The following is a 25,532-nucleotide window of genomic DNA, read 5'->3' as shown; positions in this document are numbered from 1 at the left end:
TTTGTTAACAGATTGGAACAGAGATAACATGAGTTTATTTGACCTTTAATAAACCTTAGTAGAATAAAGTTTTATATTTAAAGTTGATAATTTGAAAGACAAATCCAACAAATGTAAATTAGTTTAAATATTAAATATGTTTTATTAACCATTTAAATCCTGGGAAGTTTGTTATAACCTTAGGATGTTATTATAAAGCATATCCTAAATAGGATTGTAAATTATTATAAATCTTAAAATTTTATTTATTTAATTAACGTGTCAATAAAAGATCCTAAAGGCGAATGTATAGCATTATATAGTTGTTAGCAAAACTTAGTTCCTTTAATATTGAGAAGTTTTACCTAAGCAATCAAAGACTTGATAAAGATGAAACTTAAAGCTTTGGTGTTTTTGGCAAAGAGAAAAGAAAAAACCTTTGTTTACATTGTCTTATCAAGAGCAGAACAGTCAAAGAAAGCTCTGTTTTTTGAACAGAGAGAAAAGCGGAATTTTAACCTTATACCAGTATATTTTAAAAATTCCATTTATCTCAACCTTGGTAGAATAAAGTTAAAAGACATGTCTATCTTAATATTTTATCTGTGTTTTCTTAAAAGTTTATCATTGTTAATTTTTTCCCGTGGAACCAGTGAGGAAATTTAAAGTTTAAGGAAGTGTTTTCTTTGCCTTTTGACAGCGTACATCTTCCTGAAGGTAGACAGAGGCGCAGAGGGCAAAGAAAAGAGTTCACATGGTTCTAAAGTCTGCCAGCTCAGATAGACGAACAGATACCGATTTTTGTTTTGTTTTGTATTATTTGTTTGGTTTGTTTTTGTTTTCCTTTAGTGGAATCAGGCAGTCTATGTTGGGCCAGAGAAGACAGGGAAGTTTCCCGAAACAAAAGGAGTTTTGGCAGCTGCTTGGGAATATTCCTTAAAATCTCTATCCTGATGTAGACTAGCCAGAGACAATTGGCTCTAATCACTTGTGGGTGGTGGCGGAGGCCATTCTGGTAAAGTATTTTCCTCAGGTGCTATATAGCTTTGATTCCTTTGGAAGAAGATTCATCCTCAAAACTATCAGATGTAAAATCCAATTCATCTTCTTCTTCTTGATGAGTTTTTAATTTAGATGAAATTATATTTTGTTCTGAGTCAGACTGTAAAGGCTGTAAAGCCATCTCAAAGAGCATAAAAGACCAAACATTTAAAGAAATGATATCTCCATTTTGATGAGCATGTGTAAGCGTTTTCGTAATTAATCTCCATTGTTTAAGGTTTAAAAGATTTTTTCCAGAAGGATTAAACCAATAGCAGTGTTTTTTAACCAAGTACCAGAGCTCATCAAAGGTTCCCCTTTTCACTTTTACTCCTGAACTTCGCAATAAAGTACGCAGTATGTTAGAGTAAGCTTCATGATCCTGAGACTGGGAGTTTCCCATACTTCACTATCCCAAAGCGGGGACTTACCTGTCCTACCGCTCCGCTTTGGTCCCCTGTGACTGTAAACCGAAGTAGTCCAAGACTGCTGCACTGAATCCTGCCGACTCCACCAATTGTCCCAGAGTCGCAAAAGATGAGTCTGCAAACAAAGTGCAGTTAGTGAAGGTCCTCATACTCTAGTTGGAATGAGGCCCCCACTCCAGAATGAAGCTTCTTTTTATTAGGATAATTGCTAAAGGCTATGTGCATAAAGTCAGCCAAGCAAGTGTGTTAATCAATGTAATGGTTTAGCTTTTCAAGGTTGAATTTCCAGTTAACTGGTTTCTATATCACTAGGAAGGGTCAGGTGTGAAGGAGGATCCGGCCTTTGACAATGTTAATGGCTCTAGGCGTTCCTTATGAGCCTCAGCAGTGTTCAGCTGTGTAAACATGTCCTAAGGCCTTGCACCTTCTCCAGCCCTTCCCTTTTGAGGTCTTTTCCTTTGATGCTTCTCTCCTGCATCTCCCACAACCTTCCTTTAGTATCTGTTCACATGTGAACCATTTCAAATAAATTTAATTGTACAAATGTCATAAAAGATTAAAGAATCCTATCATATGTCCTTTTAGCAAAATGATATGGTTTGGGTTCTTATTGTAAAAGATACACAATGAAATCTTCATGTTGAATGACTAATTGGATGAGAATATTCATAGTTCCTTTTATATTGTTCACTCATCAGTGCTTGAGTTTTAGAATGTGCATTTAGAATATTGTCTTCTGAAAACTCAGTATCGTATACTTTCAGTTTCATAATCAAAATTAGAAGCTAGATGACACAAACAAATGGAAAGATATTCCATGCTCACGGATTGGAAGAATTAATATTGTTAAAGTATCCTTACTACCCAAGCAATCTACAGATTCAGTCCAATCCCTGCCAAAATGCCAATAGCATCTGTCACAGAACTAGATCAAATAATCCTAAGATTTGTATGGAACCATGAAAGACCCTGAATAGCCAAAGCAGTCTTGAGAAAGAAGAATGAGGTGTCACAATCCCAGATTTCAAAATATACTACAAAGCTATAGTAATCAAAACAGTATGGTAGTGGCACAAAAATAGATGCATAGATCAGTGGAACAGGGTAGTGAGCCCAGAAATAAACCCACACCTATATAGGCAATTAATTGGTGACAAAGGAGACAAGAATATGCAATGGAGAAAAAACATTTTTTTTCAATAAATGGTGCTGGGAAAACTGGACAACTACTTGGCAAAAGAATGAAAGTGGACTACTTTCTTACATCATACACAAAAACAAACTCAAAATGGATTAAAGACCTAAATATCAGACCTAAAACCATAGAACTCCTAGAAGGAAACATAGGAAATAATCTCTTGGGCATCAGCCCTAGCAATATATTTATGGATATGTCTCCTCAGGAAAGGGAAGCAAAAGCAAAAAACAAAACAAAAACAAAAAACTCAGAATTACAAAATGAAAAAGTTTTACACAGCAAAGAAAATTATGAACAAAATATTTTTTTTAGAATGCAAAGAATTTTATTTTTGAACTTCTAAATTTGAAAACAAAACAGCCTAGGTTAAATAATGTAGTTTTCCAAAGCTGAATATGCTCATTTGGAGCTCAGTTTTTCTGGCTTGCAGTAAGAAAATAACTTCCTAAAATTCCTATGCAGGAACACTACTGTTTGATTATCTGTGATTGGATGAACTGACCAATCTCAGTTGGTAACATCCCTTTTTTTCCCCCTTGATAAAGGTTTAAAAAATTCTAGAACAGACATATTTTTCTAGTCTTATACAGACAATCTCATTCTAAATGTCTCCTAAGAGGCATATACCATATACAGGAATCCATTTTTGTCCTTCTCACTTTCATATACTTGAGAAATCGGTGTGGACACACTCACTGTGCTGTGTCCATCCACTAACAGGAAGAAGACTTGATTGGTGTTCAGCTGTAAGCACCTTCTAATTATCTTGATGGGCTCACCCACGTTGACATGATCAGACACAAGAAACTTGGTTTTGTCCAGGACAGGAAGTTCAGGAAGTTGCTTCTCACCCTTGTTACCGTTCTAGTGAATGGGAGAAGATATTTGTGATGATATATTTGATAAGGGGTTAATATCCAAAATATACAGAGAACTTAGCACAACTTAACACCTAAAAACCAGAAAATCCAATGGAAAAATGGGCAGTAGACCTGAATAGACATTTTTCCAAATAAAACACATAGATAGCCAACAGATAAACGGAAAGGTGCTCAACATCACTAATTATCAGGGAAATGCAAATCAAAACCATAATGAGGTATCACCTCACACTAGTCAGAATGGCTAGTATCAAAAAAGATAAGAAATAACAAGTGGTGAGGATGTGGAAAAAATGAAGCCCTCATGTGCTTGGGAACATACATTGGTGCACCACTGTAAAAAACAGTATGGAGGTTCCTTGAAAAATTAAAAATAGAAATGTCATATGATCTAGTAATTGCATTACTGGGTATTTACCCAAAGAAAACAAAAACACTAATTTAGAAAGATTGCAACATTATTTACAATAGCCAAGATAAGGAAGCAACCCAAGTGTCCATCAGTACATGCACGAATAAATAAGATGTGGTGTGTGTATACATATACACACGTACATGTACATGCTCACACACGCATGCACACACACAGGAATATTACTCAGACATAAAAAAGAGTGAGATCCTGCAATTTGTGATAACATGGATGGACCTAGAGGGTGTTACGCTGCAAAGTAAGTCAGAGAAAGACAAATACCATATGACTGCATTCATATGTGGAATTTAAGAAACAGAACAAACAAGCCAAGGAAAACAAAACAAAAAAGCAGAGAGAGAGAGACAAAGAAAGAAACAGATTCTTAACTATAGAGAACAAACTGATGGTTACCAGAAGGGAGGTCAGTGGGGGATAGAGGAAATAGATGATAGAGATTACACATACCATGATGAGCACTGAATTGTTGAATTACTGTACTATACATCTGGAACTAATATAACACTATATGTTAACTATACTGGAATTAAAATTCATAACTTAATAAAAAGTATATTACCATTAAAAAAATTGATGGTGATTCTGTAGGCACTGTTCAAGTATAAAGGTACTCAAAATAATCACAAGAGTGCAGATTTAAATTTTTTTTTTTTTAAATCAGAAGCTACTATGCTGCTGTCAGTTTCTTTGCATTTCTCTCTTTTTCTTTTGGCATTTATCTTTTGATTCATTTGATAATACTAAGATATCTTTTTTGTCATTTTTCTTCCTCCTGCCATTGTGGCATAAAACAAAAAATGGTTTCTCAACTTTGGCACTATTGATATTTTAGGCCAGATAATTTCCTGTTATCATGGGCTGAACTGTGCCCTGTAGCATGTTTAGAAGCATCCCTGGCCTCTACCTACTAAATGCAAATAGCACACATTGTGACAATGAAAAATATCTCTGGACATTGTCAAATGTTCTCTGGGGGACAAAATCATGTTTAGTTGAGAACTACCATTCTAGGCAAGTCCTTCAATTCTTCTGTTGCCTTATCACGGGCAACTTAGGCTGTTGCCCTAAGTGTGACTATATCCTTCTTCAAAAGACTCCAGCCATGGAGTGTGGGTTTTGAAATCATACAGAGCTTGATTCTGTTAATTTATATTTTGTTGTTTTCTAACTGTCCTGTACCTTTCTGATTCTTGGATTTCTTCCTCTGTAAATGGGAAAAAATATAACACTTATTTCTGAGTTGTGAAGATTAAAATCATAGATCATATAAAGTAGTTAACATTGTATTTGGTACAAAGAAAATGCCAAGTAGTGATAACTATTGTTATTAAAAATGATAAGTATTAATAATGATGAGCAATAACAATAATTATTATCATCTTCTTCATCATTTATGTTTAGTTACCCAGTTATGATGATCTTATATTCCCAAACGCTTCTTCAGTGAAGTTACTGGAACACGCAAATATCTCTTCTTATTCTCTAATGAGTACAGATGACTTATTTAACCCCTTTAATAGCAGTTGGCTCTCTTTCCTAGTTGTTGTAATTATTCCAAACAGTGTATTTCTGTTTTATTCCTGGTTTCTTTTTCTGCTTTATTATTATTTAAGAAGAAATGTATAAAATGTTGGAAATGTTTTTATGAGTCTCAATCAAATTTATTTTCTCCTCTATATTTTTGTATTTGTCTTTCAGAGTCAAAAATTGCATGTTCAAACAAAAGGAGGCAAAGTGATCTGTCTGGGAACAGTTTATGGAAATATAAATATTCATGCATCAGATAAAAGTGTAAGATTGAAACTTTTTTTTTTTTTTTTTTTTAGCAATTACAGTTTTGTATCCAATTGGCTCACACAACTTGTAGGTAGGTTCTTCAAACTTTGTGGCATAATATTCCATCTTTTGAATGCATTTTAGTTCATTAGTAAATTAAAATTTGAAATTTAACGGATCAAGTATTATACAACTTAAATTTTAGCTTGTGACTTAATACTTTTGACAGTTCTTTAGTTCTTTATTTGGAATCAATAACATCTTTAAATAATAAATGTTTAATCCAAGTTCTAAAGGGATGTTTATGAACATGGATTAAAATCGATCATTAAGTTATACTGCCATGATCAGGATTAATTTTTTTTATGTGTTAGGTTTATTTGAGCATTTTTCTAAGACCTGCTTACTTTTCCTTTGGACTAGTAAAGGTTGAATTTCAAAACAACTTTCTTCAGCATTTTCCACAAGATGGCACCATTAGGTAGCATTACTGTTCTCCAAAAGCTTTTATTACCTATAGGGATTTTTTGGTTGTTCTAAAATAGCTTGTATTTTTAAGTTAACTTTTGTTGCTTTCTGTGATTTTGCCTACAATGAAGAATATAGATGTAATTTTGAAATATAAATTATCACAGTTTTCTTAACATTATGGATAATGTTTTAAATCTTTGAGAAAGATCTTGGTCACCTTTTATTTTACACTTACACAATTTGTGAGAATCTTTCTTTGTAAATTTAAATTCTCTACTCAGCTTTTCTCTGAGATAATTGGTGAGGACAGGTTATAAATATATCTTGTAGGTAAATTATTGTTGGCATAATTAAACAATGTAGATTTTAACAGTAACTGTTTCTACTATCATCACTTTTATTTTCCATCACCTGTGTCTTAGAACCTTTAGGACATTGTTTAAACCCAAATATTTGAATTTATCCTTTAAATTAAACTAGGAAAGTATTGAAAGATACTGCCTGGCCTTACGTGGCAGCTTTTTTGAGATGGCATTTAGTTTCACCCCTTGGATTGCTGTGGGCTTGGAAGTGCAAAAGCGAAATTGTACCAACTTTGCAGCTCCTTTAAATCTGTCCTTTAAATCATAGCTTATGTGAATTGAAATGATTTAAGTTACCAAAATATTACATTTTGATATTCAAATAAAGGTATCAAAGAAAAATTATAATCATTTCTTAATTATTAGCTGCTGTTCCCACTCATTAGTTATATATTTGTTCCAACTTTCATGGTTTATTAAATATTCATTTATTCCTACTTTCTATTATACTATTTTGTTTCTTGCCTGATTGAGTTTTGTGTTGTGTTAATGTAGATATTTCTTTATATTGTGTATAGTGTTCATATTTAAAGTATATTTCTAAGTTTATGGGTTTTTATATAAAATAAATGCTTATATATTTACTCTTAATATATAACTTTCACAGAGGTGTGCTATAGATATTTGAGAGGCAGCATATTGAATTGGTTAAGAGAACAGAATTGAGAACCAGACTACTTGGGTTTAATTCCAGGCTCAGCCACTTACTAAGCTCTGTAACTTCAGACAAGTTACTTAACCTCTGTGTCTTGGTTTTCTGAAAAGTGGAATAATAGTAATGGACTTAACTCAGAGGGTTATAATGAGGATTAAATCAGTTAATATAGATGAAGTACTTAAAACAATGTCTGGCACATAGTTATCTCTAATATGGTATTTACTATAATGATGATGGTGAAGGTAAGTGAAAGCACAGGAAAGATGACTAGTCCTAGATCTACCAGTTAACTTTACGGAGTCTCGTTCCATTATTCATAAAATAGGGATGGTATTATTTGTTTTTCCTATTCACAAGATTGTGAGAATAAAATGAGTACTGTAAACACTTAACAGCATTTTTAATATGTTGTTTTAAATGGAGTGTCTATTTCTAAATAGTATCATTAATTTTAGTATCCTAAGTTTGGTACTGAGAAACTAGAAATACATTCCCTCTGATGGTTGGATGAATTCATGACATGGTTGTCACTTGACCTCTCTTAGTCTGAGCTACAAAGCCACAGTACTTTCTTAAAGTTTGATTTTTATTATATATGTTGATTTATAATAACTAAACTTATGAAAAACTTTCCTTCTTGTATGGAAAAGAAAATTAATTTATAGCAATATCTCTGTCAAGAAGGTATTAATTTTTGGATCTACTTTTTGTTCTTTCTTTAAACAGCTGCTTCTGTTAATAAGCAAGCTATACAGTTTAATCCAAAGAGTCTGTTTGTTCCCTTAGCATTAAATAACTATAAATCAGAACCTCAACATTTTGCTATAAACTATGGTGTCCTATCTTTAATTGTTCTAGTTTGTATCTGATATAGTGCATCATATGTGGCCCTCAGTGAATTTTGAATTTCTTTGAAGTTAATTTTGTGGAATGATTGGTTAAAATAACTATATTATTGTAGTGGGGAAGGTGTGGTACTTTCACATGCTTTCATTTGCTTTGGTACAGCAGGGGAGGATATTTTTCTAGTTTTCTACAAAATAAAATATTTAGAGTTTAATGAACAAAGTAAATCCTTGACCATTTCCAGATACTCATAAGGAGTCTCATAAAGGCTTTATTTGGTTGTGGGGAGAGTCTAATCAAAAGTGCTCCTTTGCTAATTTAATTAAGTTTCAAATATTCTTTCAGTATTTATCTTTTGTTATTGCCTAAACCAGCCTCACCATCTATAAAAAGCTAGAGTGTTCCTCCTTGTCTGCTTTATGGAAATACTTGGAGAGTTTGAAGCCATGCATAAAGCAGCTTTTCATGAAGAACTTTGTAGGTAAAGGACAGATTTTTTCAGGAATTTTACACCTATGCTATAACACTGAGGAATGTGAAATATCTATATTCTCGCAAATTTGAATGAATTGTAGGTAAAATATCTTTTTTTGACTGATTTATTGAAACTAGATTTAAAGTGAAAATTCCTATGAGTCTATAATTAGCTTAAAAGAAACTGTAGATAAGAAGCAATCAGGTGCATATTATATACTTACTGAAAGCTAAAAAAGGAAGTTATATATCTCAAATCCAGAGGGTGAAGAAATTCTAATTTGCTTCCTGGTGGAACTTCTGAGTGCTTTTCTTTCTCTTTTTTGTACTTACAAATTTTAGTATTCTTGAAACTCAATTCTTCTTATATAATATTTTCATTTTTTATCAGTTTTTGAAAAACGTATTAGGAGTGGATGACACTAGTGTGGTGATGATGTGTTGAAAATCGATCTTTCTTTAAACACCCCAGCGTAATACTTGAATTTGATGCCAGGCAAAATTGTAGCATGCCTTCCTGGTGATTCTGTTTCTATGTCAACATAAAAGTAATTAACACTCAGACATAATTAACACTCGATGCTTATAAAACGTTTGTTTGAACTTTGATAGAGATGATTAGAAATTATTACTGGATATCTTCATTTTATATTGTGTTCAATATTTGAAACATAAATTCATACTAAATTTTGTTAGGGAAGTTTAGGGATAGATACAAAATTCTTTTCATTTTGTTTAATAGAAAGCTACTTTGTTATTAGATGTAAACTGGAAAAACTGTATGATTGATAGTGTATTCACTAATTAACAGATGACAGGAGAAAATCATGATAGTACAATAAAATCAGATAAAATATGTGCTAAAATTAAAAGCCTATTTATAATTTAAACAAATTTGAAATAGTTGGAATCTGATACAAAGGATCCAAAGGATATCTAGAGCAAACATCTTACTCAATGATGACGCTATATTGTAAGTTTTCCCTCTGAGAAGAGACATAAGTTTAGGATGCTTGCTATCTCCTTGCTTTTGTTCACTGTTGAGTTGGAGACCTGAGCCAGATAATTAGGCAGGAAAGAGCAGGAAAAATGCATTAATATAAGGATTGGAAAGGAAGTAAAGAAACTATCACTTGCAGGTAATGTAAATATGCATGTAGAAAAATTTTCTTAAAAATCAGGAAAATTATTAGAATTAGTGAGTTTAGTGAAGTTGTTGGATTTAAGATCACATACAAAAGCCAATTAGGATAAAATGAAGTTTAAAAAAAGATTTATAATAACACTTAGAAAATACCAAATAGGAATAAATTTAACAAAAGCTGAAGAACTCTACAAAGAAAATATAAAACATCATTAAGAGAAATTAAAGATCTAAATAAGTGAAGGAATTTAATGGGTCTACTCCACATTCCACAGAGAATACATTGTTGCTCACAATATTATAATTAGAGCTAGAGAATCAACGTAAATAAAGTGATTGTGTACTGGGTAGTATCTTTTTATCTAGTTGCCCATTTAAATCTGAGGGTACCATTTTGACTTTTTACCAGTCTTTGTTTTATAATGAACTGATTTTGAGTTTTTCTTTTGATAGACTGTGACCATAGATAAACTGCAGGGAAGTACAGTTAATATATCTACTGAAGATGGTTTGCTGGAAGCCAAGTATCTTTATACAGAATCATCATTTCTGTCTTCTGCTGCTGGGGATATTACATTAGGAAGTGTTCATGGTAAGATGACAAAGGCCTAATACATCTCAGACTCCATATAACATAAATTTTTAAGAGGTGACTCTTATTTCTCTTTAGTTGAAGAAGGATCTGCCATTAGGAAGCTGGCCTTCTAAATAATTAATGGCAAACTCATCATCTTTTTAAACAAACATAAAATAAAATGACTCATAAACTATTATATTTTATTTTGGCAAGATATTGAATATTTTGCTGTTATATTTGAAGGTAATAGTAATTCTGGTTTTTAATGCGTTTCCTTTTGTTACTTATTTTTTCATTTATTTTTTGCTCAGCTGTGCCTTGAATAGTTCTAGTGATTTGTAACTCTTCATTTTTTAATAATGACTTTTATGTAGTATTGCATTTCTGGTAATGGCAGTGAAAAGTACTGTACTTAATATATTGAGTAGCTTTTAGTAGAAAAGCAGTTCTTTATCAAGTCAGATGTTGACTAACACCCGTGATTAGAACAGCACTGATCTTTGCAGTGCTTTTTACCATATTTACATTAAATCCATTAATGTTTAATTTCTTTTGCTTTCTTTTAACTTAGATAAAATTGAATTTGGTACAGTTTGCCATTAATAGCTTACATGAGAGTAAACAGAGGCGCTTTTTTTGAGGAAGTCCTCAAAAAAACTCTTAAGTCTCTTGATTATTGATTACTTAAAGTGCTGAAATGGAAACAAATTGCGAAGAATAAAATAATTTGTTCCTTAAGTTTTGTAAAGCCTTTTATATTTACTGACCTTTAATATGAAGTCAGATACCTTTCCTTGCGTGGTTTAAATCTGAGTCAGATCTGGATCCTCTCTTGGGCTGTTGTCCTCAGGTTGGGTTTCTTGAAAGCAGGCGCTGAGATGGAAATTCGAGTGCAGCACATTTACTAGGGAGGCGTCTTGGAACCAATGCTGTGCAAAGGAAGGAAGCCCAATTTCTACTGGAGAGGTTGGACCTGATGCAGCCACAGCAGTCCCAAGGGGGAGCTCTAAAGCTGGGGTGGTCCTCAGAATTGTCTCAAGTTAAGGTGAGGGAAGCTAGACCTTTAGATCCCCAATCATTAGATGCAAGATGCCCCAGGAAGGAGTATGATTTTGGGCCAAGATGGCTCTTTTCAGCTGAGGTAATACCCTAAGAGGGCTGACAGCTGAGGGCTGTCTGTCAGCAGTACTCCCATCAGCTAGGAGAATGAGCCTTGGGTATAAAGGGGTTCTGGATGACAAATCATAGCATTCATTGAAGTTATATTTATTGATTCATTCAGTACACATATTGACCACCTATTGTGTGCCATACTTTCAGACACCAAGGGTACATAGTTGGGCAGGAGATGATCCCTATCCTTAAAGAACTAGTGGTGTAATCAAAGGATTGAATGTCATCTTCTTTATTTGTAATACTGGCACAGCAGTGAGAAGAAGTAAGGGAAGGGAAAATTTGATCCATTTGCCACTGTAGAAAAGCTTACATGTTATACAATCCTGCTTTCCTCCATCTGGTCCTTGGCCCACAATCTGCTTTGGTTTTTCAGTGATAGTAAGTATGTAAAAGAGAAAGAAATAAGAAAGAAACCCTCCTATTAGTCACACCAGTGTCTGCCTACTTTTTAATCACCTTTCAGACAAGCCTACGTTTCTTGCCTCTCTCATGCTACCCTTATTTCCATCCTTGTCCTAAAGGACATCCTTGTCAGTATGTGAATGTGCTACTGGAGTTTGGAGTTTGGAGGTGGGATGGGTATGGAAGAACAGGCAATGTTCTAGGCCTACATCCTAGTTGGTGAGAAGATCAGAGTTGTGGCTAGTGAAAGGAAGTCCCTATGTTCTAGCTACTAGGATTTGAGTAAGGAGGAATATCTTCTGAAGATCATCCCAAGCTGGAATTCTGAGTATATATTGCAGTGAATTCTTTGTTCTTCTCAGTGGGGATGGTCATATAACACAAATTATATTTTGGCTATATTTAAACAAGCTGGCTTGGGAATCTTAAAACTTGTTTTTATGGGAAAATGTGTTGCTACTTCTAAATGTCTGGCTTACAGAAAACAAATTTGGGATACATTCTAAGACCTGCCTATCTAGGATTTATTTAGTTTGGCTTCCTTTTCCTTTAACAAGGCTTAAACTGATTTTTTTTTTTTTAGTAGATTTTTAGCAACCCAACATACAGATGTTATAAAAAAGCCATTTTTACCACAAATACAATGTCAGTAGCTGTATAGTTGTCTTTTTTGATAGATTTACCAAGAAATATTAGTTTGGAGGTCTTGGTGTCAGTGGGTGGGTGGATGGTTTGAAAGCAAATTGAAAAGAAACATGTATTGAGTGCCAAAGTGGACCAGCGCCTTTCACTTAATGGACATTTGGCTGTTTACAAATGAAAACAAAACTTAGAAATGTCTAATTATTTTCTCTCCATTACAAGTTAATTAATGGAAGAGCAAGGATTTAATCCAGGTTTCTTGACCTTCTAGGAGATATTTGTAAACAGTGTTCAAACAAATCTGTGTAATAGCCATGGTGAACCCAAATGCCATCATTGCCCTGAGGGATTCCTGGCATGCTCTGGAGATGTTTCCTCTAGACAAACAGCACTACCACACAGATGGACTGTTTCAGCTATGTTCTATATCGTAAACTCCAGTTTCAGTGACATTTGTGATGCCTTAAGACATCTGGAAAAAATGTGGATGTTCTGTACAATGTTTTGGTTCAACTTAGTCTCATGGAGATATTTAGGAATTCAGTTTATTCCATAAAAGTGCTCTCTTCAGTGTATAGTTTCTAAGGCTTCCATAAAGGAAGAGAGAGCATGAAACTTATTTCTTGTATATATTTTCTGTTTGTTCATATAACCTGATGGCAAACCAATACCCAACACAGTGTTAAGTACTTAGAGGATGCCCAGTAATGAGAAAAGGGATATTGCAAGCAGTAATATGTCTTTTCTGGCCTTGCAAATTGACTCCTAGATGTAGAGAAGAAGAAAAATCTATCCTAATGGTTTTCCAAATGGAATTATTAAGTATAGTTAACTATATATTCTAGATAAGAAAATGAGTAAGCTAATTGACTAATGATATTCACTATTTGTAAGGTTGGTTGAATCATATATATTAGGTATGTATGTCTTCTAATATAAAAGAAACTAGTTTATTCGTTGATTCAACAAATATTCCCTACTCTCTTGGCACTAGCAATCTAGGAGAATAAGTAGTTGGATAGTTTGTACTTAGGTATAAAATTTTGGGACAGTTTACTCTCTTGATTTCCTTCTAAATTATCAAAAACATTAGATACTATGTGAATTATGTTTTATTATATTCTGCTATTTGAATGTTTATTATTTTAAAAAGTCCTCTACATGTATGTATAAGATATAAACATATTTTTATATTTAGTATTCTACTAAATATGTTTTTAAAATATAAATATATATAATCTCCTGACTCTAAAGAGAAACAGAAGCTTCCTTGAAATGGTTTGCTGGGGTTGGTTTTTATTTATAACATAATTTAAACAATTAATGAGAGTTTAATATGTAGGCATACTCAGGGCACCTGAGTGGTTCAGTTGGTTAGATGTCTGACTCTTAATTTCAGCTCAGGTCATGATCACACAGTTGGTGAGATTAAGCCCTGTGTTGGGCTCTGTGCTCTGCACAGAGCCTGCTTGAGATTCTCTCTCTCCCTGTCTCTCTGCCCCTCCCCTGCTCTTGGTCTCTCTCTCTCTCTCTCTCTCTCTCTCTCTCTCTCTCTCAATAAATAAACGAACACTAAAAATAAAATAAATATGTAGACAAACTCATGACAATTGTTTTAGCATTTTATATTTAACTTATGTTATTACTTGGAATAAGTTATCAATGAGTAAAAGTATACTTTAAATATTTAGCTTCCCCATGTAATTTAAGGTCTTATTTTAGGTTCTTTGGGAATATACATAGATCAATAAATTACTGAGCATTAGTTCTCTAATTTTCTCTCTACTCAACTACTTTGGATTTTAGAAACTCCCAGAAGTAAAAGTTCCATTAGCTATACAAGCACAGTTGGTAACTTTGATATCACTCAGAATTTCATAAAGAAATGTCCGAATTTGCTTTAAGAAATGATTTTTAGTCACTGGTGAATTTATTAATCTGTCTTGTGAATTTAGAAAGACAAAAACAATACAGAATTTCAAAAGAAAAGCTTTTATTGGATAAAATAGAACTTTTCATGAAGTTCATGAACATGCTTTGTTTAAATTCTAGGATTTATTATTTAAAGTCTTTTGTAAAGTTTTGGTTTGATTTTCATTTTGACATATGACAATGTTATGTTAATGTTGACTCTGGACACTTAAAACTTTTTAATATAAATACTAGAAAGGAATTGCTTGCTTTGTGGTACAGACAGCATAAATTTTGGGGGGGGATTTAGACAATGTGATACATGCTGTATTTGGACTCAGTTCCTTAGATGGACTTGACTCTCTCTGTAAAAGTGATGCTGCCATCTTCAGTGTGTGGTTTCCAAGCTTCCACGAAAGGAAGAGAGATTAGAGGTTCATGCAAAAAATTTCAGAAACCAAACCTAAAATATATATATTGCTTCTGCCATATGTTTTTAGCCAGAATATTTCATTTTATTTAATTAATTTATTTTTATTATTTACTTTTGTTGTTTAATTTATATCCAACTTAGCTGCAATAATGATTTCAGGAGTAGAATCCAGTGATTCATCCCCTATGTATTAACACCCAGTGCTCATCCCAACAAGTGTCTTCCTTAATGCTCCTTGCCCATTTAGCCTTCTCCCCACCCACAACCCCTCCAGCAACCCTGTTTGTTCTCTATATTTAAGAGTTTCTTATGTTTTGTCCCCCTCCCTGTTTTTATATTTTTCCTGCTTCCCTTCACCTACGTTCATTTGTTTTCCATCCCAAATTCCACATACGAGTGAAGTCATATCATATTTGTCTTTCTCTAATTTTGCTTAGCATAACACCCTCTATTTCCATCCATGTTGTTGTAAATGGCAAGATTTCATTTTTTTTTTTTGATTGCCGAGTAATACTCCATTGTGTGTGTGTGTGTGTGTGTGTACACAGCATCTTCTTTATCCCTTCATCTGTCGATGGACATTTGGGCTCTTTCCATACCTTGGCTATTGATAGCACTGCTGTAAACATTGGGGTGCATGTGTCCCTTTGAAACAGCACACCTGTATTCTTTGGATAAATACCTAGTAGTGCAATTGCTGGGCCATAGGGTAGTTTTTTTTTTAAATTTTTGAGGAACTTCCATACTGTTTTCCAGAGTGGCTCCACCAGTTTGCATTCCCACCAGCAGTGCAAAAGAGTTCCCCTTTCTTCACATCCTCGCCAACATCTGTTGTTGCCTGGGTTGTTAATTTTAGTCATTCTGAATGGTGTGAGGTGGTATCTCATTGTGGTTTTCGTTTGTATTTCCCTGATGATCAGTAATGTTGAACATTTTTTCATGTGCGTGTTAGCCATATGGATGACTTCTTTGGAGAAGTGTCTGTTCATGTCTTTTGCCCATTTCTTCACTGGATTTTTTTGTTTTTAAGATGTGGAGTTTGATAAGTTCTTTATAGATTTTAGATACTAACCCTTTATCTGACATGTCATTTGCAGTTATCTTCTCCCATTCTGTCGGTTACCTTTTAGTTTTGCTGATTGTTCCCTTCACTGTGCAGAAGCTTTTTATCTTGATGAGGTTCCAATAGTTCATTTTTGCTTTTGTTTCCGTTTCCTCTGGAAATGTGTTGAGTAAGAAGTTGCTACAGGTGAGGTCAGAGGTTTTTGCCTGCTTTCTCCTCTAGGATTTGATGGCTTCCTGTCTTATGTTTTAAGTCTTTCATCCATTTTGAGTTTATTTTTCTGTATGGTGTAAGCAAGTGGTCCAGGTTCATTCTTCTGCATGTTGCTGTCCAGTTTTCCCAGCACCATTTGCTGAAGAGACTGTCTTTATTCCATTGGATATTCTTTCCTGCTTTGTCAAAGATTAGTTGGCCATATGTTTGTGGGTCCATTTCTAGGTTCTCTATTTTGTTCCATTGATCTAAGTGTCTATTTTTCTGCCAGTGCCATACTGTCCTGATGATCACATCTTTGTAATATATCTTGAAGTCCAGGATTGTGATGCCTCCAGCTTTGGTTTTCTTTTTCAGGATTGCTTTGGCAATTCGGTTTTTTTTCTGGTTCCATACAAATTTTAGGATTGTTTAACAATATTTGTTCTTCTAATCCATTAGTATGGAATGTTTTTCCTTTTTTGTGTGTGTTCTCTTCAATTTCTTTCATAAGCTTTCTGTAGTTTTCAGTGTATAGATTTTTCACCTCTTTCGTTAGGTTTATTCCTAGGTATTTTATGGTTTTTGGTACAACTGTAAATGGGATTGATTCCTTCATTCCTCTTTCTGTTGCTTTATTATTGGTGTATAGAAATGCAATGAATTTCTGTGCATTGATTTTAAATCCTGCCACTTTGCTGAATTCATGGATCACTTCTAGCAGTTTTTTGGTGGAATCTATTGGGTTTTCCATGTAGAGTATCTTGTCGTCTGTGAAGAGTGAAAGTTTGACTTCCTCCTTGCTGATTTGGATGCCTTTTATTCCTTTGTGTTGTCTGATTGCTGATGCTAGGACTTCCAGTATTATGTTGAATAACAGTGGCGAGAGTGGACATCCCTATCATGTTCCTAACCTTAGGGAGAAAGCTTTCAGTTTTCCCCCGTTGGGGATGATATTAGCAGTAGGTCTCTTCTTTATGGCTTTTATGCTTTTGAGGTGTGATCTTTCTATCCCTACTTTCTTGAGAGTTTTTATCAAGAAAGGATGCCATGTTTTGTCAAATGCTTTCTCTGCATCTATTGAGAGGATCATGTGGTTCTTATCTTTTCTTTTATTATTGATGTGTCACATTGATGGATTTGTGGATATTGAACCAGACTTGAATCCCAGGTATTAAGCCTACTTGATTGTGGCGAATAATTCTTTTAACGTATTGTTTAATCCAGTTGGCTAGTATCTCGTTGAGAATTTTTACATCCATGTTCATCAGAGAAACTGGTCTGTAGTTCTCCTTTTTAGTGCAGTCTTTGTATGGTTTTGGAATCAAGGTAATGATGGCCTCATAGAATGAGTTTGGAAGTTTTCCTTCCACTTCTATTTTTTGGAACAGCTTCACAAGAGTAGGTGTTAACTCTTCTTTAAATGTTTGGTAGAATTCCCCTGGAAAGTCATCCAACCCTGGACTTTTGTTTTTTGGGGAAATTTTTTATTAATAACTCAATTTCTTTACTGGTTATGGGTCTCTTCAAATTTTCTCTTTCTTCCTGTTTCAGTTTTGGTAGTTAATATGTTTCTAGGAATTTGTCCATTTCTTCCAAATTGGCCAACTTATTGGCATATAATTGCTCATAATATTCTCTTATTTTTGTTTGTATTTCTGTAGTGTTGGTTGTGATCTCTCCTCTTTAATTCTTGATTTTATTTAGTGGGTCCTTTCTTTTTTCTTTTTGATCAAACTGGCTAGGGGCTTATCGATTTTGTTAATTCTTTCAAAGAACCAGCTCCTGGTTTCATCAATTTGATTTATTGTTTTTTTTTTAAATTTAAATAGCATTGATTTCTGCTCTAATCTTTATTATTTCCTATCTTCTGCTGGTTTGGGGTTTTATTTTGTGTTCTTTTTCCAGTTCTTTTAAGGTGTAAGGTTAGGTTGTGTATCTGAGACCTTTCTTCTTTAGAAAGGCCTGGATTACTATATACTTCCTTCCTATGACTGCCTTTGCTGCATCCTAGAGGTTTTGGGCTGTGGTGTTATTTAAACGGGCTTCCGTGAACTTTTTAATTTTCTCTTTAACTTCTTGGTTAACCCATTCATTCTTTAGTAGGATGTTATTTAGTCTTCAAATATTTGCTGTCTTTCCAAATTTTTTCTTGTAGTTGATTTCGAGTTTCATGGCGTTGTGGTTTGAAGATATGCACGGTATGATCTCAATCTTTTTGTACTTGTTGAGGGCTGATTTGTGTCCCAGCACACAAATCTATTCTGGAGAATGTTCTGTGTATACTCAAGAAGAATGTATATTCCACTGTTTTAGGATGAAATGTTCTGAATGTATCAATTAGGTCCATCTGATCCAGTGTGTCATTCAAAGCCATTGTTTCCTTGTTGATACTCTGTTTAGATGATTTGTCCATTGCTGTAAGTGAGGTGTTGAAATCCCCTACTATTATGGTATTATTACCAATAAGTTTCTTTATGTTTGTGTATAATTGATTTATATATTTGGGTAATTTCATGTTGGGGGCATAAGTGTGTACAATTGCTAGATCTTCTTGGTGGATAGACCCATTAATTATGTAATAATGCCCTTCGTCATCTCTTGTTACAGTCTTTATTTTAAAATCTAGATTGTCTGATATAAGTATGGCTACTCTGGCTTTCTTTTGGCAACCATTACCATCATAGATGGTTCTCCATCCCCTTACTTTCAATCTGAAGGTGTCTTTAGGTCTAAAATGGTTCTCTTGTAAACATCAATTAGGTGTATATTGTTTTCTTATCCTTTCTGTTACCCTATGTCTTTTTATTGGAGCATTTAGTCCATTGACATTTAGAGTGAGTACTGAAAGATAGGAACTTATTGCCATTGTGTTGCCAGAGTTTCTGGTGCTGTTCTCTGGTACTTTCTAGTCTTTTGGTCTTTTTTGTTTTGTTTCATCTTTTCTCCCTAGCCAGAATATTTTAAATGACTTTATCGAACTGCAAGAGGCTGAGATTGAGAGTTTAGCAGTGTTCTAAGGCAGGAGAAAAGCCACAAATATTAGTGGGCACTGGCAGTCTTTTTCATGTCTTATATTTATAATTGATCTTTCTCAAACTTCTATGAGCTCCTCCTTTTCCCATTCCCTTGGTATTCTCCAAGATTTCATCCTGTTTTATTGTTGTTTTGCTTCTTTCTTTTCCTTGGGCATCTTACATGCTTTTGAGTCTTAACTACTCTTGTATTCTGGTAATTCAAATCTGTATCTCTAGCCCTGACTTCTGACTTATACATCCATCTGCTTGGTAGATATAGCTAATTGGATCTTTACAGGCATCTCAAATTCAGCATTTCTAACTTTTTTTTTCTTATTTTCCCCTCCCCCTGACAAACCTTGTCCATAATGTGTTTTTCCTCCTTTATTTCTATTTTCAGTTTCTGATATTACCATGTACCAAACTCCCCAAGCTAGAAAGATTGAAGTAATCCTAGATTCCTCTCTCACCTCCCAATCATCTAATTAATCACCAAATTTAGGTGGGTTTTATTAGCTAAATATTTCCTCATTCTGTCTCATCTCTTTCTAATTTCTACTGTTCTATTTCAGACTCTTGTCATCTCTTGCCTCCACTCAGCAATACCTTGGCTTCCAGTCTTTCTTTCATCAACTCCATCCTCCTTACTGTAGCCTATGGTTGTTTATTAGAAATACACATTCAACATGGCATTCTCTTATTCAAACCTTTCCGATTGCCTGGATGATTGGCCTAACTTTCTGTTTGGACCCTGTGCCTTCCGGAATTATATAATCTGTTACTTATCTGAATATATTCTTACCTGTTTTATATTTCTGAGTCCTTGATTAGAGTCTTAGACCTACTGATCATTCTGTTGATAGTCTTCAAATGCTTTTCCCACCTTTCTTTACCTCATTGACTTTTAGTAATTTTTCAGTACTCATTGAAAACATCTGCTCTTCATCTCTGGCCTTCCATTGATCTGTACATTCTTGCCTAATTATAAATTCCTCAATAGAAAGGATCATGTTTTATTCATCTCTATATTCTTAGCGTTTAGAACTGTGGCTTGCAAATAGGAAGTGCCTCCCTTACTTCTCACCCTCCCCCCACCTCCTGAAAATACAAAAAGAATTTAACCTTTAAGGATATTTGCTTGCTCCGTTTGGATTATTGATGTTATGTGCTTTTTATTTATTTTATTTTATTTTATTTTATTTTTTGTTTCAAGTTTTTATTTAAATTCTAGTTAGTTCACATATAATGGAATACTGGTTTCAGGGGTAGAATTTAGTGATTTATCACTTACATATAACACCCAGGGCTCATCACAAGTGCCCTCCTCAGTACCCATCACCCATTTAGCCCATACTTTGCCCACCTCTTCTCCACTAACCCTGTTTGTTCTCAATAGTTAAGAGTCTCTTAAGGTTTGTCTCCCTCTTTTTTTTCTTACTTCCCCTATGTTCATCTGTTTTGTGTCTTAAATTCCACATATCAGTGAAATTATATGTGATTTGTCTTTCTCTGACTGACTTATTTTGCTTAGCGTAATATACTCTACACGGGCGCCCCTCCTCTAGGATTTTGATGGTTCCCTTTCTCACATTTAAGGTCTTTCATCCATTTTGAATTTATTTTTGTGTATGGTGTAAGAAAGTAGTCCACTTTCATTCTTCTGCATATTGCTGTCCAGTTTTTCCAACACTATTTGTTGAAGAGACTGTCTTTTTTCCATTGGATGTTCTTTCTTGCTTTGTTGAAGATTAGTTAACCATATAGTTGTCGGTCCATTTCTGGACTTTCTATACTGTTCCACTGATATATGTGTCTGTTTTTGTGCCATTACCATACTGTCTTGATGACTACAGCTTTGTAATATAACTTGGACTCCGGAATTGTGATGCCTCCAGCTTTGTTTTCCTTTTTCAGGATGCCTTGAGCTATTCAGGGTCTTTTGTGGTTCCAAACAAATTTTAAGATTATTTGTTCTAACTCTATGAAAAGTGCTGGTGGTTATTTTGATAGGGATTGCATTAAATGTGTAGATTGCTTTGGGTAGTATAGACATTTTAACAATATTTGTTCTTCCAATCCATGAGCATGGAATGATTTTTCATTTCTTTGTGTCCTCTTCAAGTTCTTTTGTAAGTGTTCTTTAATTTTCAGAGTACAGATCTTTTACCTCTTTGGTTAGGTTAATTCCTAGGTATCCTGTGGTTTTTGGTGCAGTTGTAAATGGGATCCATTCCTTGATTTCTCTTTCTGCTGCTTCATTATTGGTGTATCGAAATGTAACAGATTTCTGTATGTTGATTTTGTGTCTTGCAACTTTTAATGAATTCATGTATTAGTTCTAACAATTTTTTGGTGGAGTGTTTTAGGTTTTCTACACAGAGTATCATGTCACCTGTGAATAATGAAGGTTTGATGTCTTCCTTGCCAATTGGGATCACTTATTTCTTTTTTGTCTGATTGCTGAGGCTAGTACATTCCAGTACTACATTAAATAATGATGAGAATGTCTTGTTCCTGACTGTAGAGGAAAAGCTGTCAGTTTTTCCTCATTGAGTATGATATTAGCTGTGGGTCTTTCATATTATGGCCTTTATGATGTTAAGGCAAGTTCCTTCTATGCTCACTTTGTTGATGGTTTTTATCAAGAATGGATGCTGTACTTTGTCAAATACTTTTTGTGCATCTATTGAGAGGATCATACAGTTCTTATCCTTTCTTGTATTAATTTAGTGTATCACATTGCTTAATTTGCAAATATTAAACTGCCTTTGCAGCCCAGGAATAAACCCCACTTGATCGTGGTGAGTAATCTTCAAAAGTACTGTTGGATTTAATTTACTGGTATCTTGTTGAGAATTTTTGCATCCATATTCATCAGGGATATTGGCTTATAATTCTCCTTTTTGTGGGGTCTTTGGTTTTGGAATCAAGGTAATGCTGGCCTCATAGAATGAGTTTGGAAGTTTTCCTTCCATTTCTATTTTTTTGAACAGTTTAAGAAGAGTAAGTATTAACTATTCTTTAAATGTTTGGCCTGGCTGGCTTAGTTGTTTAAGCATCTGATTCTTGATTTTGGCTCAGGTCACAGTCTCACATTGTAGGATTGAGCCCGCATCAGGCTCCATGCTGGGTATGGAACCTGCTTAAGATTCTCTCTCCGTCTCCCTCTGTCCCTTTCCAACTTGCATGCATGTGCTCTCTCAAAAAAAAAAAGTAAAATTCCCTTGGGAAACTGAGGATATGTGCTTTTTAAACCATAATCACATTTATTTTAGTGAAGAAAAATAAACTAATGTTTCTCTCTAATTGATAGTTTATTTTTCCTTCTGACCATACTAGAATGAAGAATTACTGGCTGAAAAAAGCAATATATTTTCTCAAACACTGGGGTTTGTGGAGAAGTTAACATAACTTGAAAGAAGAATACACACACATAGTACAAACCATATGGTGTCTCCTTTATTACAAAGAAGCCTTTTACATAGATCCACCCCTCTAAAGTAGTTGATTTGTTTATTGTTTTTAGTGGTTGGAGATGAAATAGGTGGAACCAAAATATAGAAAACTGTGCTAGTGATGCCCACTTAGTTATCACCTTTTAAATATTCTACCTAATTCCACAAAGTATTTGAGGTAAAAGGTCCATTTTGTATATTCTCATGACTTTGGAATATTTCTGTTTAAGGTAGAGTTTCCTAAATATTTTGATATGAGTTAAAAATACATTTTTTATTTATTGCTTTAAAAATCCTTTAGTATTGACATGGGGCACCTGGGTAGCTCAGTCAGTTAAGCATCCGACTCATGACTTCAACTTAGGTTATGGTCTCACGGTTCGTGAGTTCAAGCCCCGCATTGGGCTCTGTGCTAACAGCACTGAGCCTGCTTGGGATTCTCTCTCTCCCTCTCTTTCTGCCCCTCCCCCACTTGCTCTCTTTTTCTCTCTCTCAAAATAAATAAAAATAAACTTAAAATCCTTAGCATTGACAAAGATATTTTGAAATATTCTTTATATTTACAAATATTCCTTATTTCCATAGTTTTTTCCTTCCACTATGCTTTTATTGCACAGAACTCTTTAACATTCAAGAAAGATGTAGTCTGAGACTCTAAGGTCCCACTATAATATGAACTAGTCCTTCATTCTTTAATTGATCTAAAACTTCTGTTTTATGGCTGTAAGAACCATAACTTTCTTTGAGGTCACTTTACTTTCATGATAAGCGCTAATGATAGGCTTTTTGAGAAAGAACATATTTTCATTAAAAAATAGCAAATTTTGGGGGGCACCGGGGTGGCTCAGTTGGTTGAACGTCTGACTTCAGCCCAGGTCATGATCTCACGGTTCGTGAGTTCGAGCCCCATGTTGGGCTCTGTGCTGACAGCTCAGAACCTGGAGCCTGCTTCGGTTTCTGTGTCTCCCTTTCTCTCTGCCCCAACCTGCTCACACAATCTCTCTCTCTCTCTCGCTCTCTCTCTCTCTCTCTCTCAAAAATAAATAAATGTTAAAAAAAATAGCAAATTTTTATAGCTTTAATTGAAGACTAGTGTAAGATAATAAAGCTCTTTTGCCTTCCTGAGTGGGCAACTGGACTCGCTTGCTAAAGGACTGACTATAAAACTATTACAGTTCTTTACTAACAGTTATAATCAGAAAAATCAGTGGTCTACTTTATCTTATGTTTGAAGTGTTCAGGAGGTGGAAGCAATAAAGAGAATTCTGAGTGAATGTCTTCACTGTCTCACACTAGGTTAGTCTCCCTAAAGCATGGTTTTCTTATTGTTATCCATCTTGAAATTCTTCACTGACTTCATCAATTTAGGATAAAGTCAGTAGAAGACTAGCACTCTATGGCTCTTCTACAGATTGCTCTTCACATGTTTTTCCAAACTTAATTTGAACATTTGTTTAAAAAATGATAATGTTTACTATGTAGTGGGCACTGTAGTAACCTTTCAGGATATAATGCTAAATAAGAAAGACATGATCTCCGTCCTCATAGACTTGCCTAATTGCTTGTGCTTAACTGATTTGCATGATTTCAACATAGCATGTGTAGTTCTACTTTTTTTTACCTTTGCTTATGTTATTCTTCTTCCAAGAAAAATTTTCCTCCTCAGAATATTCAAGTTTATCCATGTTTAAAATCTCAGCTCTAGTTATATCTCCAATATGACCATTCTCGTTGTCTGTGCCTGGTCATTTTAGTCTCTTTCCTCTGAGTGGCCGTGGCACCTAATACATATTGTTAACTTAGGACTGTCACTTATAATTATTAATAAATACTGATTTTTAATTTTTCATGTGTATATCTTCCCAGATATCCTGTAAGGCTTTGGATGGCCAGTCTGTCTTCCAGCCCCTCCCCCAAATGTCCCTCTCACATGCAAAATACACCTCCTTTCTTCCAAGTTTCCTAAAAGTTTCATCCCATTATGCACCGCATCAGAGTCCAGAATCTCTACATCAAAATCAGTCTCATCACCTGATGAGACTCCTCAGGTGTAGTTGCTTAAGTACAACTCATCAAGAACAGTTTCTCTGAATCTGAAGACCTGTGAACTAAAGAGATGTTATCTAGCCACCCCCCCCCACTTTACCACCCCTCCCCCACAACCTACCTGCACACCCAACATACAATCATGGGACAGGTATAAGATAATTGGTATAGACCTTACTGTTCAAGAGGAGGAAAATGAGAGGCATAAAGAGGTCACTGCTCCATAGTGATTTTAAAATTTGGGTGGGCAAATATTGGAGTTTCCTTGATTTATATCTCAAGGCCTGGGAGTAATTATTTAGCATTTCATGCTTTGCCCTCTGTGCTTTTGCTCCTTCCTCTGAGTCATCCTTCCTTTTTCATGAAGTATGTTTGCATGTGAGTGATTTTCTCAGTCGGCTGCCTGACAGAATTTTGGGGGTCCAGTGGTCTCTTTTTACCTTGTACTGTCATTGTTCCTTTCAGTTCAGTTTAGCGGTGTGCTTGCTGTTATTATTCTCTCAAAAATTTTGTCAGCCTCCTGTGAATCACATTGGGGTTTACTCATTAGATAAAAGCCACATCCAAGAATCTTCTTCAAAATGTGGGCTTCCGCAGAGATACTGAGGTAAAATGCACTCAAGCTTTCTGAAGTATTGACTGTTGATTGAGAGGATCTGTGAAACATACTTTTAATCTTTTTAAAGGATTGTTTGTATAATTGATTATTATTATTATTATAAGGTACCACTGTTGATCTTTCTGTGGTCTTTGCAGTCACCTCTCAGCTTCATTTTGAGGCCATGTTCTGCCAATGCTCTTGGATTCAAACTTTGTTTGAAAGCTATTCCCACCTTTAACATCTTTTGTCATCTCGGGGGGCTGAGAATTTTCTTTTTCCTTTTTTTCTTTTTTGAATTGTTATTCTTCCAAGATTTTATTTAAATT

At 34.5% G+C, this 25,532-nt stretch overlaps 1 protein-coding gene across 3 annotated transcripts in view; it reads left to right on the top strand.

Moving 5' to 3' along the window:
- Positions 1–25,532, top strand: part of FAM185A (family with sequence similarity 185 member A) — a 90,168-nt gene that overhangs the window by 10,964 nt on the left and 53,672 nt on the right. For all 3 annotated transcript variants that reach the window (XR_006210778.1, XM_042965053.1, XM_007083963.2), the window contains exons 3-4: positions 5,659–5,751; positions 10,145–10,283. Coding sequence is in view for 2 of the 3 variants with exons in the window: in XM_042965053.1 (XP_042820987.1) it covers positions 5,659–5,751; positions 10,145–10,283 (232 nt within the window). In the remaining variant the exon portion in view is untranslated. The remainder of the gene's footprint in view (positions 1–5,658; positions 5,752–10,144; positions 10,284–25,532) is intronic.

Source organism: Panthera tigris, chromosome A2 (assembly GCF_018350195.1).
Source record: "Panthera tigris isolate Pti1 chromosome A2, P.tigris_Pti1_mat1.1, whole genome shotgun sequence".
NCBI classification, from domain to species: Eukaryota; Metazoa; Chordata; class Mammalia; order Carnivora; family Felidae; genus Panthera; species Panthera tigris.
Note: the sequence above shows the minus strand (reverse complement) of the source record. Positions and strands in the feature narration are given on the sequence as shown.